The sequence below is a fragment of the Lotus japonicus genome, chromosome 4, assembly GCF_012489685.1.
Source record: "Lotus japonicus ecotype B-129 chromosome 4, LjGifu_v1.2".
Lineage (NCBI taxonomy): Eukaryota > Viridiplantae > Streptophyta > Magnoliopsida > Fabales > Fabaceae > Lotus > Lotus japonicus.
In genome coordinates this window covers 7034910-7050371 of record NC_080044.1, presented here as the reverse complement: position 1 = coordinate 7050371, position 15462 = coordinate 7034910, and the positions used below count along the sequence as shown (strand labels likewise).

The following is a 15462-nucleotide window of genomic DNA, read 5'->3' as shown; positions in this document are numbered from 1 at the left end:
CATATGGCATGATGGAAGGTTGGTATGTTGAGTATTGAAGATTTTGGGTATAGAGGTTGTGAAGTTGTGATGAAATTCAACTCATTTTGTGTCCAAAACTGCATAAATTCTGCATAATGTTTCCAAATGGCATGAAATCATTATTGTTTTGGTGTGAACTTATGTCAATCTAATGTGCTTTTATGTTTGTGTTGTGTGTGTGCAAGTTTGAGTGTTAAAGATTAGGTATAATATGTTTTACTACTTTAGGTTGTAGGTTTTAAGTGTTTTATTTAGGATTTGAAATTTTGATCTTGTGGATTGAGTACTTTAAAGTGTGATTTTAAATTCTCCACATGTTTCGCTTGATGTGTATAGATGGTTTGCTCAATTTTGAGGTAAGAAAAATGAGTGGATTGAAATTTGAGGTATTGAGTTGTGTAAAGATGTTAAAATGCATGTGATTTTGGCTTTACTTTGATATTGTAAATTGTGATAAAATGTTGAAATTGAAGTTTGTCACAAGTTCAAAATAAAGTAAGACATGTATTTGACTGATTTTGAAGCAAGAACTATGATTAAAATGAGTTTTGGGGTATAAGGTTTTGAAAAGTCTTGAAAAATGCACTGTTTTTTGCTGCATAATTATGCAGATATTGAGATCTATCAAACAGATGCTTAGCACCAATATTTGGTGCTTAGCACTCTGAATTTCCACTCCAGAATGTCATTTTCATGCTAAGCACATGTAAGGGGCGCTTAGCGCCACCCCCTTAACAACATTGAACACCTTGTTTCAAACGAACATAACTTCTTCATTTCTCATCGGATTTGAGCAAATGACCACTCTTTGGAAAGATCTTGAAGTCTATTTTCATATGGAATTGATTTTTTTATTATTATAACACTTTTAGTTTCTCATTTCTCTCTTGTATTCTAACATGTTTCAAGTGACTATAAGGCGGATTAACAGGAAAATCATATAGTTTGGCCTGAGGACAGTCCATTTCTCAGAGGGAGTGAGAGATCAAGGATTTGAGGAGAGATCTTGGATTCAAAGCATTCACATCATGAGGGAGTCCACTTTTCATTGTTTCTAGTTTCTTTTTAATCGTATAGTTTTATATATTAGCGCTTGTGTCCTAGATTTCATGTTTTTCAGACTGTTTTCAATACTAGCATGACTATTATGATAATTGCTTGATATGTGCTTAAAAGTGAATTGATTTAGTGATTCCATGATAGAAATTGTGTTTGCACTCATTGACGCCATGACTTGATATGATTGCATGATTTACTTGGAATTCTTGAAGCATACATGAAAATTACTTAAAATCAGGAAAATTTGAAACTTTTTAGCTTGTGAGGGAGTGTTCCTATACACTGTGAGTTGAGCGAACATCACTGCATTGCATAGTTGATATTGTTTGAGTCTCTGATATCATTGGTTGCATGGAATTGATAGGAAAGGATCAAGACATATTTTGTTCTATATATATATAGCTACTTAGCCAAATAGCCTACCTATGTCAATTAAAATCCATTTGCTACCCCTTGAGCCTGAAAGTTAAATATTTGGTTTTGTTCTTGATTATGACCCTAAGCCTAATAGAAAAATAATGGCTTCTCCTAAGCTTGATAGGCTAAGAGAGCATTCATTAATGTGGGTTGTATGCAAGTTGGGGGGAGAAGGCTTTTGTGCTAAATTTTATGTATGCTTTGGATTCAATATCTTTGTATATGCTTCAAAAGTAAAAGAAGAAAAAAAAATTCAAAAAATGTGTAAAAAACAAAAAAAAAACAAAAAGAGAATAAAGAAGAGATTGATGAAAGAAAAGGGTTAAGTTGAAAGAAAATGGTGAATGAGAGTTGGTTTAAATCAAGTTGAGGGGGGTGAATATCATGAAAGTAAGCTGTGATTGCTCTCTAAGCTTGTTGAGTTTCTTTGATTATCCGGAAAAACCAAATTCATTGAAGCCTAGCCTCATTACAACCCTAAAAGTCCTAAGTGATCCTTGATTTCACATGTGATTTTGATGATTGTGGAGACAAGTAACAATCTTGACTTCTGTGATTCAGTGATGTACATGAGTGAGACACTAACCTTTCCTGATTCATATTCTATATCTAGGCTGGATTAAATGTTTCCTGATCAAGAGTAATTGAGTGTGTGCCTATTGAATTTTAGGTTGAATAAGTAGTTGGATCAATGTTATGAATTCTCTTGAGGGCATCATGTTTCTCTTTTGGATCATTGGTTCAATCTTGGTGAGATCTTGCAAATTGAGCCTTGAAAAAGTTGTCATGCTTGTTTGATTAAAGTCTTTACCTTTTGTTTGAGGACAAACAAAGTGCTAAGTTGGGGGGAGTTGATAAGTGCCAAATTCACCATGTTTTCCGTCATATTTTAGGCACTTATCTATTGTAATTATGGGAAATTTCTTATAAGTTAACTCTCTTTTATGTAGATTATGTAGAAAATGATTCCAATCTCAATTTGAGGTGTAGGTTGAAGAGCATTAGAGAAAGTTCATGATTTGGATGAAAGGAAGCTTGTAAATGAAGATATCCAACTAGCCCTTGAAGAATCTCACTCAAGACCTTTGAAATATCAAGAAATCAACCTTGTTTCTCCAGTCATGCTTAGCATGTGTTCCAGGGTGCTAAGCATCCTCTGGCGGTGGAGACTCCTTCAACATGAAGAAACAGGGCGCTAAGCACCTAAAATGAGGTGCTAAGCACCCTGTCCAGATCTGAAAAGTCTATAAAACTCAATTTCAGTCATAGAACAAGGAGTTCACGAAAATCAGAGATAAATACACAAACCCATCACTTGGGGAAAGGGAGAACTCAAAGGAGATCATCAAGGGTGACCTAGGAGACTAGAGAGAAAGCTTTGGAGCTGATTTCATCGCCGGGGAACCGTCATGAGTCGGTTTTTCATCGCTCTTCTTTTCTTTTATCATTGTAAAGCTATCCATGGAAGTGGATAGCTAATTTCTCATTTGTTGGGATTAGAACTAGTTGTTTTGATGCTCATGTAATCTATTTGATTTCCTTTCATGCAAATTTCTTGTTTCTATGCTAAAGAATCAATGGTTTTCTCTTTTGCTTCATGCTATATCTTAGGTTGATCCCCTTGGGTATTTTGATTGATTCAAACTTGTGTAGGGAACTCACATGATCTTGAGTCTGAACTAGAGTTAATCATATGTTTCTTTTCCATGATTCAATGATTTTTACCTTGTGCTTCATGCTTGTTTTGGATTGATCACCTAGAACATGAATTTAGATTTAATAGGATGGTGGGAACTAACTATTTAAATCTGAAATAGGTAAAATCATCTAATGATTCTAAGGTCTAGGGATAGGGTTAGATCATTAGACTATTCAAACATCCATGCTTAATGCTACTCACTATTGTTAATCGATCAAGGGATTGAAGGTTAATATAGTTGAGTTGATAATCTTCTACGCCGGGGGACTGGGTAGTAAGATAAGAAATGGTGGGAGGAATCAATTGCATAGAACGATATTTGTATGTGAATCAATAGAATACATAGAGGTCAAACAACGAAACTCTAATCCCAGCAAAACTATCTACCTTGGTGAATCCAATTACTTTATCTGCTTTCTTTATATTTTCATGTTCTTAAACAAACCCCTAATATCTCTGTTAACCATCATTTGAGTTTGTTAGCTATTGAACGACATAAGTATTACATCTCCTAGTGGATACGACAAAACCCTTTACTATACTACAATTGAGTCTTGAGAGATTCAAACGTAGAGTGGTAAAAAAATCTTTCATCAAACACCCCCTGTGATGGAGGAGGTTGAAGTAACCCAGAATGCCCCCAATGGAACTCCTCAGACACAAGCACCCCAGGTAAAATGGTAACATTCTCTTCTCTTTAATATGACTTATTTCATTATAATAATTAATGTTAATTTTATTTTACATGTGATAGGAACTTAATGATGCAAGCAATCCAATGAATGAGGATGGAGTACATAATGAGGCAGAAGATCAGAATGAGACACAAGTGAATTTGAATGAGAAAGGGAAGGCAAAGGCTACTGAATCTGATGGTAGCAAGAGGAAGAGGAAGCAGGGATGTGTGTCTGACACAAGTGGATCTGAATCTGATGGTAGCACAAGTTCAGGAGGAGATTTAGATCAAACTTATCAAGGAGAAACAATTGAACAAAGTGAGTGGTCTCTGGATGAGGCCCTAGGCAGCTACAAAAGTGAGGACCTTCATAGTCCTATCAGTTTAGATGATGAGGCCAACAATTAAAACAAAACACAATTTCCACAGTTTGATGAGGTTGCTGGATTTGGCAAGGTGAGATTAGAACTTGGCATGGAGTTTGGTGATTTGCAATCCTTCAAGGAGGCTGTGAAGGATTATACAATTGATGTTGGAAGAGAGATGAGATGGATTAAGAATGATAGCATAAGGGCAACAGCTGAGTGTAGAGTGGAAAACTGTCCCTGGAAAATTTATTGTGCATGATCTAAGGCAAGATTGAGTTTTCAGATAAAGAGCTTTAATGAGGAACATACATGCAGCAAGACCTTTAGGAACAGAGCAGCAAGCACAAGTTGGTGCACCAAGAAGCTTGAGAAAAAACTCAGAGTTCAGCCAAATTTGACACACACTGAGGCATATGACTACATGAAGAGAAAATATGGGGTTCTTTTGAATGAGACCAAATTTTTTAGGTCACTAAAAAAGGCAAGGAAGCTGGTTGAAGGAAGTGAGGCAGAGCAGTATGCAAAGCTCTGGGATTATGCACATGAGCTTATGAAGAGCAATCCTGGATCTACTGTGAAGATGGACACTGTGGCTGTGAGTGAGGAGGAAAGGCAGTTTCAGAGAATTTACATATGCCTTGATGCATGTAAGAGAGGCTTCAAGGCTGGTTGTAGACTATTGATAGGTCTTGATGGCTGTTTTCTGAAAGGATATTATGGGGGGCAACTGCTTTCAGCAGTAGGTCAGGATGCCAACAACCAACTGTATGTGATAGCTTATGCCATTGTAAATGTGGAAAATAAAGACAACTGGAAATGGTTTTTGGAGCTGCTCCATGGAGATTTGGGTGATTATAAACAACATGAGTGGACTTTTATATCAGACATGCAGAAGGTAATACACTTCCTCTTTCTCATGTTGGCTGTTTTATTATAGCATTATGTTAGGACTACGTGCACTGTATTTAATTTGCACATGATTAGGACTAATTTGACAGTAAGTTGTAACATTCAGGGACTAATTTGACAGTAAGTTGTAACATTCAAGGACTAGTTTGACAGTGAGTTGCAACATGTAATGATCAATTGTCTTTGTTTTTTGCTGTTTTGCTAGGGTCTCATCCCTGCCATGCAGGAGGTTATGCCTGGGGTGAGTCACAGATTCTGTGCAATGCATTTGTGGAGGAATTTCACAAAACAATGGAAAGACAAGGAGATGAAGAATGTTGTGTGGGATTGTGCTAGGGCAAGGACAGTTGAACAATTTAATGCAAAGATGAACAGGCTTAGGGCAAAGAATGCACAAGCATGGGCTTATCTCAACAAGTGGCCCAAAGAATCATGGACCAAGGCCTACTTCAAAGAAGGAGTAAAATCAGACAACATATGCAATAATGCCTGTGAATCCTTCAATGCAAAGATTCTGAAGTATAGAGGAAAACCTATACTGACATTGCTTGAGGAGGTTAGGTGTTATATCACGAGGACAGTTGCTACTAACAAGATCAAGTTCAAAGGACAACAAGGCTTACTTCCACCAATGCAAAGGAGTAGATTGGAAACTGAGAAAAAAGATGGTAGTAAAGGGTGGACACCTGTATTCATAGGGGATGTTGTAGATGAGAGGTATGAAGTCCAGAGTTGGGAAGGAAAGGTGGATGTGAGTTTGACAAGACATACCTGCACTTGTAGGTTCTGGCAGTTGACTGGCATGCCTTGTAAGCATGCATGTGCTGCAATTGCTTGGAAGCATGATCATGCTGAGGACTATTGCCATGCTTGGCTTACTATGGGAGCTTATAGGAGTACATATGAGCATTGTGTTCGCCCCACTGCAAGCCAACAATACTGGGAGCAAACAGATTATGTGAGGCCTATCCCACCAAGGGTGGACAAGAGGAAACCGGTAGACCTAAGAAGAATAGGAGGAGGGATGGAAATGAGGAACCAGTTGCTGGATCAAGAAACAGGAAGAGGGCTGGAAATGAGCCACCTGTTCCTGCCACAACAATTAGGAGGTCATATCTTCCAATTACTTGTACTACGTGTGGCCTAACTGGTCACAACACCAGAAGCTGCCATAACATTGGTGCACCATTAAGGCCAACAAATTGGGTTCCACCCCCACCTGAAGTAACTGAGGATGAGGTTGATGTATCCCAGAATGCCCCCAATGGGACTCCTCAGCCACCCCAGGTAAAATGGTAGCATTATGTTCTCTTTAATATGACTTAATTCATTATATTAATTAATGTTAATTTTTTTATGTGATAGGAAACTCCTACTGTGCCAAATTTTTTTATATAAATTTTGCAGTATATTAATTAATGTTAAATTTTTTGAACTGTGATAGGAAACTCCTGCTGCTACAAGACCTAGAAGGAATGCCAATAGACCTAGAAGAAATGCTACTCCTGCTGATACAGCTCCTGTGCCTACAAGTAGTGGAACTGCCCCTCTTTCAAACACTATGCCTGCTGGAATTGCAAGTAGGCCTGCTGCTACAAGACCTAGAAGGAATGCCAACAGACCTAGAAGAAATGCTACTCCTGCTGATACAGCTCATGTGCCTACAAGTAGTGGAACTGCCCCTCTTTCAAACACTATGCCTGCTGCTGCACCTATTGGGTTTGTGATTTGGCCCAATAGACCAACTGGAATTGCAAGTAGGCCTGCTGGAATTGTTTATAGGCCCACTCCTTCTCCTGCTGCTTATAGGCCCCCTTCAATTAGGCCACCCAGGCAATCAGTGGAAGCATCTTCCTCAACTCCTCCACAATTCCAAGCTTCAACTTCAGCACCATCAAGGGCAGAAACAGCAAGAAGCTCACCACCACCAGGGCCAGTGACATATGCTTATCCTGGAGGAAATATGTGTTTCATGCCAACACCTTCTATGTCCCAAAACACCTCAGAGGAAAATTGATGACAATGAAGTTCCAGAAGAGTCTTTTTGTGATGCAGCAGCTAGCCTATGCCTCTTTTTTTGTTTTAAAACTGGTTGTGTTATGTACTGGCTGATGACATTATATTTAGTAGCCTTAGTAACTTGGCATTGACATTATGGTTGTCTATTTAAGTTATGGTTGTTGTTATGCTATTTAGCATTGAACTTTGTAATGGTTGACAGTATTGTGTTATGTGTTTGTTCAGACTTTATAAGGGTTGATCTTTTATTATGAATGATTATCTATTTCACATTATGGTTGTCTATTTAAGTTCTGGTTGTTGTTATGGAATATGTGTTTGTTCAGACTTTGTAATGATCTTATATTATGAATGGAGTAGAAGATTTGGTGGAAATGACCAAAAGCAAGCATGACAAAATGCATACCAAAAGCATCAATAATGCATTTCATTGATAATTTGACAAGACCATTACATTCATCACTCAAAAGACTACATTGTTGTTGCACACAAACCCATCATTACATGATCCCCACATTACATGAACTTCCCAATCATCATTACAAACACAAACAAAGTCATCAATATGACACAAATTCTCATCAATTGAACTTGTTGAGCTGCAAGGTCATTGTTCTTGCACATGGCTGCATTCATGTACCTAATTTGTTCAATCACCATCTCATTTTTCTTCAAAATAGCTTCCTTCATAAGCACCACCTCCTGCATCAACACTTCATTCTTCAGAGAAATCTCATTCAACACCCTCACAACTTCTTCATTCTGCATACAGTTTGGGGCATTCGATTCAACTTCATTTCCATCTTCAACCCATCGAAAGAAGTTGCAGTTAGATAAATGACCTTGTACAACAAAACCCATACAACCCAGAAATTATGAATTCATGCCAACACATGCAAAAATGAAGAACCCAGAAATCATTTACTTGCCTTTGGTAGATAGCAACTATAGAAGGGTTTTCCTGGGTTGACATCAGTTCTGGAAACCCTAACCACTGCTTCTTCACCGCACTTGCAATGGGGCACTCCATCGTTCATCCCTGAGCTAGAACTTCCCATGGGTTTTTTCAATGGCCTCTGTGGAAGTCGCGACCTAGAACTACCACTCATCTCCCTTCTCCATTTCAATGGCAACGAAGATTGAAGGTTGGTGGAGGAAATTTCAGGATTCGAACAAGGAAGCTTGACAGATTGAAGGTTGATGAATTTGAGATTTTCCCCCAAATGTTAGGGTTCATCTTCATATAGATGATTCAGGGACTAATTTGAAGTGTTTAACATAAACCCCCAACGGCTATTTCCACGTAGGCATTGATTGTGGGAAAAAAAAATTCCATGTCAGTAAATGATTAACGGACGTTAGGGGATTTTAACGTCAGGGACTACTATGACTATTTTTTGCCACTTCTGGGGACCGCGAGCCTAATTAAATTAATCCAGGGACTATTCTGAAGTCGGTGTGAACTTTCAAGGACCAATGTGACCATTTACCAAAAAATGCTTGACTCCTCCCATTAGGAGCACTTTGGAAAATGTGTAACAAATTTTTTTTTCACATTATCACTTTTCAATTATATATAAATATAATAGAATTTCTTAAAATTTTTTTCACATTATTCCCAAACGAGTATTCCACTGACAGTGACAGACAACAACTCTCGTATGTAGCTGCCACTTCCACTGTTTCTAGCGACATGGCCGAGATTTCAACTTCTGCTGCGTACAAGGAATATGTCGCTGGCTTGCTCGCCGGAGTTGCCGCCGTAGCCACTGGTCACCCCTTTGACACCGTGAAGGTTCGGTTTTAATCTTTATCCCTTTCAGCATACTCTCATTTGGTTGTGATTATCGCACTGCTTTACTTCGTTTCTAGATGGGTTTGAGAAATTTCTTGGTAATTTGTTCAGATTTTGCTCATTTTTCTGGGTGTTTCTGCTGTGCTGTCTTGTGCTTTTGTAGGGAATTGTAAAACTTAGTGAATATGGGAACTAGAAAGGTTGAAAATTAAAATGGGTTCCACTGGTTATATACTTATATCTGTTGAAAATTCTAGTGTTAGTTGGAGTCTCACATCCGTTAAGAATGAATGTTGAGAATTCAGTGTGAGTTGGACTCCCTACATTGGTTAAGTGAGTGAGGTAAAGACTTTATAAGAGATGTGACCTATAAACTCAAGGTTTTGGGTAAAGATATGGGGTTGGTTTCTCTTATTGTCTTGTTTCCTTGGCTCATAGGCTCCCCCTGTCTCCCTGAGAATATGGTGTTTGGTTCTGCGGTGGAAAACCTCATAATCAATTCCGAGAAGAAGCTATCAAGTCTAGCTTCTGGACTTGCTGTGTTTTGAATTTTGTGCCACCACCAATGCAAGCATGCTATTAGTGTTGTAATATGGTTTTGCCATGGTGCATGGTTGATTGAGCAGTTAAAGATTTAAACCGTGTTCTAGTTCGGTTAACTGACCGTTGAAATCATAACTTATATGCTATAGATGATTGATATGCTAATTCAAGGTTCCTAGTGATTTGCTGAGTTAACCTCCTAATTAGTCCACAATTTTTGCACTCGACATCAAATTACTCCTTAGGATTAAAGAAACTCCTCTTCAAACCCTCAAACTATTCTCCAGTCAACCACATTCATCCTTGCTGTCGGCACATCTCCTGCCGGTCACATTTGGGGTTTAATTGTGGTTTTCTTGTTTCTCTTGTACCAGTGCTTTACTGCTAACATTTCTGAGTAATTTGAGACTGAATAAGTAGTACAATGACAAATAATGGAGAAAATGATAAGAAATTTGAAAATCTTATTTTTATTATTCAATATACTGAATATAGTGCTTTAGTGGAGGAATATAATGATAATTTTCAGATCTCCTTGGCACGTGCAATGGTTTCTTTGATTAAAATCTTTACATTTGTGTTGGAAAAAGTCAGTTAGGTTCACCATGAGGGGAAACCATGAACTTATAAATATGATCATCCTTATGATGTCTCAAAAAAAGCTTAAAAAGCCTCTGGTAAGGAACTATGCTTCCTACATGTGCTTATGTTGAAAGGGTTTATCTTTTTTTGGATTAGAATATAAATTTGTAGACAGGAAGAGCAGAAATGTTGGAGTTTAAGGTTATCCGGACATAATTATTATGATTAAACAATGAGGGGTATGAGCAGGAATAGGATTATAGGAACACAGTATGACTAGTAGCTGAAACAGGGAATGGACCTAACTCATATATAATTGTAACAAATCATCCAGCGGAAGACCTATTTTCTGAATCGTCAATTGTATCTTTTTATGCATCATAAAGTATACGATAAAAAAAATTAAGTCATAAATTGAATCATAAACTGATATATTATATGATAAACTTCAAAATAAATTCACGATCCAAGCCATAAATCAAAATAAGAGGAATAATATTTGATGGATGCAAATTACTTTCCTACTACTTATACTTAAATCCTAGTAAATAATCATAATCTACCAAACTATTTGAATCATTCATCATCCCCAAGGTCAATATCACAATCACTGAGTTCATCATGCTTAATTCTCTGAATGATCTTCCCCTTCCTCTGCATTTCAAATTATCTCTTCAACTTCACTCTCACTCCAAATGATAGATCATGTGATATCACTCTCAATTGCGACTTGTATCGTTCTATTCATGCAGTACTAATAACACTGGCTGTGAGACATCATGTAACATCACTTGATATGTAATGTCATATTGTAGATGTAAATGTAGTTGTTAGACTAGTTTTTTAAATTGTGACAAATCCAATCATTTGTTTCCAGCTCTCTTCTTCATCCAGAAGAAGAGTAGAAATGAGAATGTTAAGATGGATGAGTGGCCACACTAGAAAGGATATGATACACAATGATCATACAAGAGAAGATATAAGGGTGGCACCTATCGAGGAAAAGCTAATAGAAAAATCAGTTAAGGTGTTACTGGTATGGACATGTACAAAGAAGACCTATGGCCCCCACTGAGAAGGGTGTAAAACATGGTTCTTAGTCTTGTGAAGAGATGTAGAGGGAGGCCAAAAAGGGCTTTGGAAACCGTTGTTAAAAACGACATAATATCCCACATAATTTGGTTTTTGATCAAGTGCAATGGCGTCCGCGTTGTGTGATCTATAACGCCGACCTCACTTAGTGGGATAAGGCTTTTGTTGTTGTTTTTGTTGTTTTGTTATTCCACCACCCCTTCTCAAAGAAAAAGGTTAATCTTTTTCTACAATGTTTTTTCTCTTATTTCTATCAGTATATTCATCTATTTTAGGTTTTTCTAGCATTTTTGGTGACTTCAGGATGATTTTTATTTTTGTTTGATTATAGATTTAGATATTACCTGCTTTTATATTTTAGCTTATCTGTGCACTTTTTTTTTTGTTTTCATTTATTAGGTGAAGCTGCAAAAGCACAATACTGAAGGAAATATAATTCGTTACAAAAATGGATTGCATTGCACTTCTAGAATATTGCAGACCGAAGGAGTATGGCTATTGACCTTTGACTTCCAAGGCATAAAATTAACGGGTTATTCATTCCATGTCTACATAAGAATGTGAAATAATAGATTTGTAAACTTGTATTAGTGTTGTTTATTAGGATTTGGCTCCTCTAAAGTGAGAGACTCACTTTCTCACTTTAAAATAAGCTATCATAACCTTTGATTGAAAAATAATGGTTGAGATTTAAAGAACATCAAAATTTGCTATACATGTGCAATGTGTGATCATAATCACAACCATTGATTTTTAAATAAATGACTCCTACTTTACCTCACTTTAGAGAAGCCAAATCCTGTTTATTAACCATTCTTGTGTATAAAAGCATGAAGTCTGTGCAGCTGTAGTTTATCATAATCTACATATGTAGTGGGGTAATTTACTTGATTGATACTGTTTCATCTAGTAAGTTAGATTGAATATCAATTATGAGACCATCACATCATTTAATAATTATGAGGTTATTTGTCCATCTGATATTTGTGTTCAATTTTTTGGAGTCTAATTTGGGTGCACATTAAATGCTGTTTTGGGAGCTATCTTCCTAGAGAAAAAAGATGTCATGTTTGAACTGGAGATTACATTTCATGGAAGCTAGTGACTGACATATTTTGCTAATTATTTGTAAAATTCTTGCTGTGCTAGGCATACTTATGTATAGTTAGAAGGAAAATATGTCCAATTCTCACATTTTCTTTTCTTTCCTGTTGTGAAGCTTTCCTGTGAAGTCAAAATTGTTTTGTTCTCCCTAGCACGACACCTCACCTTTCAAATTTGATTGATTAAATAGATTAGGATTTTTTTTATCCTAAACTTACACCTTCTTGACCTTAAACTTAAAATTTTCTTTTATGTTAATTCTCCTTCCAAACTTGCAGAATTCAATATTGATGACCCCAAAGCCAATTTCTTAGAAGTGAGTTGACTAGTCCTCCCAAAAGAAGTTTTTAGGGGACACTTGTGAATGATTTTATAGCTGTAATACATCCCTTCAATCAAGAGCCTGTGAGCTTTAAGTATAGACAATACATAGGCTCATTTTACTGGTGAAGAAATTGAATTTAACCATGATGAATGGGGTAATGATTGGACTCTTCTTGAACTCTTAGTATTAGAATCTACGAAACTATGTCCAAGGCTAATTATCCTAAAGGCATAAGTTGCTAGGTGGAGGTCTATGAATGATTTACCTCTCTCTCTGATCAATTTTAGATGTTGATTATTAGAATTTGGGTTAGGCCTAACTCTGCTAAAAACTAGCTTAGGAGTGAGGGTTTCTCTACCCTATATAAGGACTTATTTAGCGATAAATCTTAGTCGATGTGAGACTTCTCAACACCCCCCCCCCCTTCACGCTCAGGGTTGTGCATCTAGAGCATGGAATTTGCAGAATGAATATTTGCGCGTGGCTCATATATGAGTGGTCTCCAATAAATAAATCTAGGGTAGGCTCTGATACCATATTAGAATTTGGGTTAGGCCTAACTCTACCCGAAAAGCTAGCTTAGGCGTGAGGATTGTTCTACCATTTGTTAGGATTTATTTAGCCATATTTCTATTCAATGTGAGACTTCAACACTGATAAATTTTATATCCCTAACACTATGATAAGTAATGCTTTATTATTAATTTTTTTTACATATTTTTAATTAGAGGTTTTGAGGGAATTGATTTAAGACTTCCAAATGTAATTTAGTACTAACTCTTTCAGATTAAAGGACTTTATAGAGGTGCTACATCATCTTTTGCCGGGATGGCTTTGGAAGGATCCCTTTTTTTTGGCATGTATTCCCAGACAAAACAATACCTTCAGGTATGTGCATGAAAATGACTGAAAAATGGGGTTTTGATTTGAGATTCCACCAATCAGCATAAGTTGTCATGAGGCAGAGTAATATGCAAGAAACTCCTCTAAAGTGAAGTTCCATGTGAAGTGAGAAATAAGGGTGTATTCAAGCTTAGATTTTTATGTGGTCAATATTTTATTTAATGTACTGTAAATTAAACTAACACTGGATATAGTCTTACTTGCTCACTTCAAAGACAAGTTCACTTTAGAAGAGTCTTATCCAAGTATTATACCCTTTTTAATGGTTTTTCTTGTGAGGTACTTGTTTCTCTTTGCACTTTGGTTCATACCTTGTACTTTTGTTTCTCACCACTAATCTAGGGGGGTGTTCAAAGCGGTGAACCTCGGCCTCAAGTGATAATACCAGCTGCAGCTTTTAGCGGCGCCATCAACAGTTTCGTGCTTTGTCCAACAGAGCTGTTAAAGGTAAACTGAACCTTATGTCTGTTTTCTGCAGTGTCATCATTGGTCTATTTGCTGTAAGCATGCCAATTTGATTTGAACTTCTTCAGTGTAGGATGCAGATCCAAGGCACTGACTCTCTGGTTCCGATGTCGAGTAGATACAGTAGTCCCCTTGATTGTGCCCTCAAAACAGTAAAAAACGAAGGGGTGAGAAAATCTTCAAATTGTGCAAAATCATGATCATTGTGTTATAGCTGATGGAATTCCTTTCAGGTGACAGGAATTTTTCGGGGAGGTTGTGCTACATTGCTTAGAGAATCTATGGGGAATGCTACCTTTTTCAGTGTATATGAATATATGCGTTACCACTTGCATTCACGTATCAAACCTGCTTCTTCTGATTACAGCGGCCTGATTGACATTGGAATTGGGATCGTTACAGGTGGCGTTAGTGGTATTGCTGTAAGCATCTTGAGAACTAACTAAGCATGTGCATTGCGGTTCACAACTAAATATACTATTAACCCTATTCAACCCATCTTTTTTTGTGAATGTTTTTTATTGTTCTACCAGTTTTGGTTAGCAGTTTTGCCCCTTGATGTGGCAAAAACTCTGATTCAGACAAACCCTGATAAAAACTCTCAAAGGAATCCTTTTGTGATTTTGAGTTCAGTAAGCTTTCTTAAACCTTTCTACATCTATTTCTGTAATTTCCATTGATTTCAAAGAAGATGAACCAAATAGAGGCTGAAAATGTGTTTGATTGTAGATCTACAAAAGGGCTGGATTGAAAGGGTGTTATACAGGTCTCGGTCCCACATTAAGTCGAGCATTTCCTGCTAATGCAGCAACAATTGTCACCTGGGAGCTAGCATTGAAAATGTTAGGCATTAAACATGACTGAGGTTGGTTAATTTCAATTGCTGTATAATGAATTTTTTGTTATCTAAATCATACCAATTGGTGATTCCTTTAGGATTGTTTTTTTTGTAGAGTTTGCTTAATTTCTATCGCGGATAATACAACAAAGCTCAAGTATGCTTTGAAGCCAATTTACACACTAGATCAGAGTTGGATGAACAGAATAATGCTTTCAATATATTGCATTTTTCCTTGGATGAGCTTCTGATTTTCATTTTATCAGCAGGACAACGTTCATTATTGCTTTTATAGTGGCCTGTTCCTTAATTTTAAGGTTAGGGGAGCTTGATTAACTGCCCTCTTTACATTTTCACCTTTCATTCTTAGGGATAGAACATTTCTATCACTGGAATGAATTTATATTTTAACACATGTAAGATAAACTGTATTGCAATTCAATATTTTTTGGTGGCATGGCCATTTACTTAATATGTTGAATGTATGGCCGAGTCAGAAAAGCCTACTAATTTTAGACTAACTAAACTGTTGCTGTATTTTCTTTAGATGGCTTCTTTGCAACTAAATTTCAGTTCAATTTGAGAAGTTACGCACATCTTTTTTATTGTTATTTGTCTTAAATATATTGTTCATCCCCATAAAATTG

At 36.8% G+C, this 15462-nt stretch overlaps 2 protein-coding genes across 2 annotated transcripts; one reads left to right on the top strand and one right to left on the bottom strand.

Annotated features, from left to right (window-relative positions):
* Positions 1-7684: 7684 nt before the first annotated feature.
* LOC130712197 (uncharacterized protein At4g04775-like) lies at positions 7685-8226 on the bottom strand. Its single transcript, XM_057562035.1, has 2 exons — positions 8094-8226; positions 7685-8010 (listed from the first exon to the last, which is right to left on the bottom strand). The coding sequence occupies exons 1-2, from the start codon at positions 8224-8226 to the stop codon at positions 7685-7687; spliced, it is 459 nt and encodes a 152-aa protein (XP_057418018.1).
* A 567-nt stretch (positions 8227-8793) lies between these two features.
* Positions 8794-15333, top strand: LOC130715251 (mitochondrial arginine transporter BAC1). Its single transcript, XM_057565330.1, has 9 exons — positions 8794-8963; positions 11580-11669; positions 13396-13497; positions 13855-13959; positions 14046-14144; positions 14211-14399; positions 14511-14609; positions 14707-14842; positions 14931-15333. The coding sequence occupies exons 1-8, from the start codon at positions 8862-8864 to the stop codon at positions 14839-14841; spliced, it is 921 nt and encodes a 306-aa protein (XP_057421313.1). The 5' UTR covers positions 8794-8861; the 3' UTR covers position 14842; positions 14931-15333.
* Positions 15334-15462: the final 129 nt, after the last annotated feature.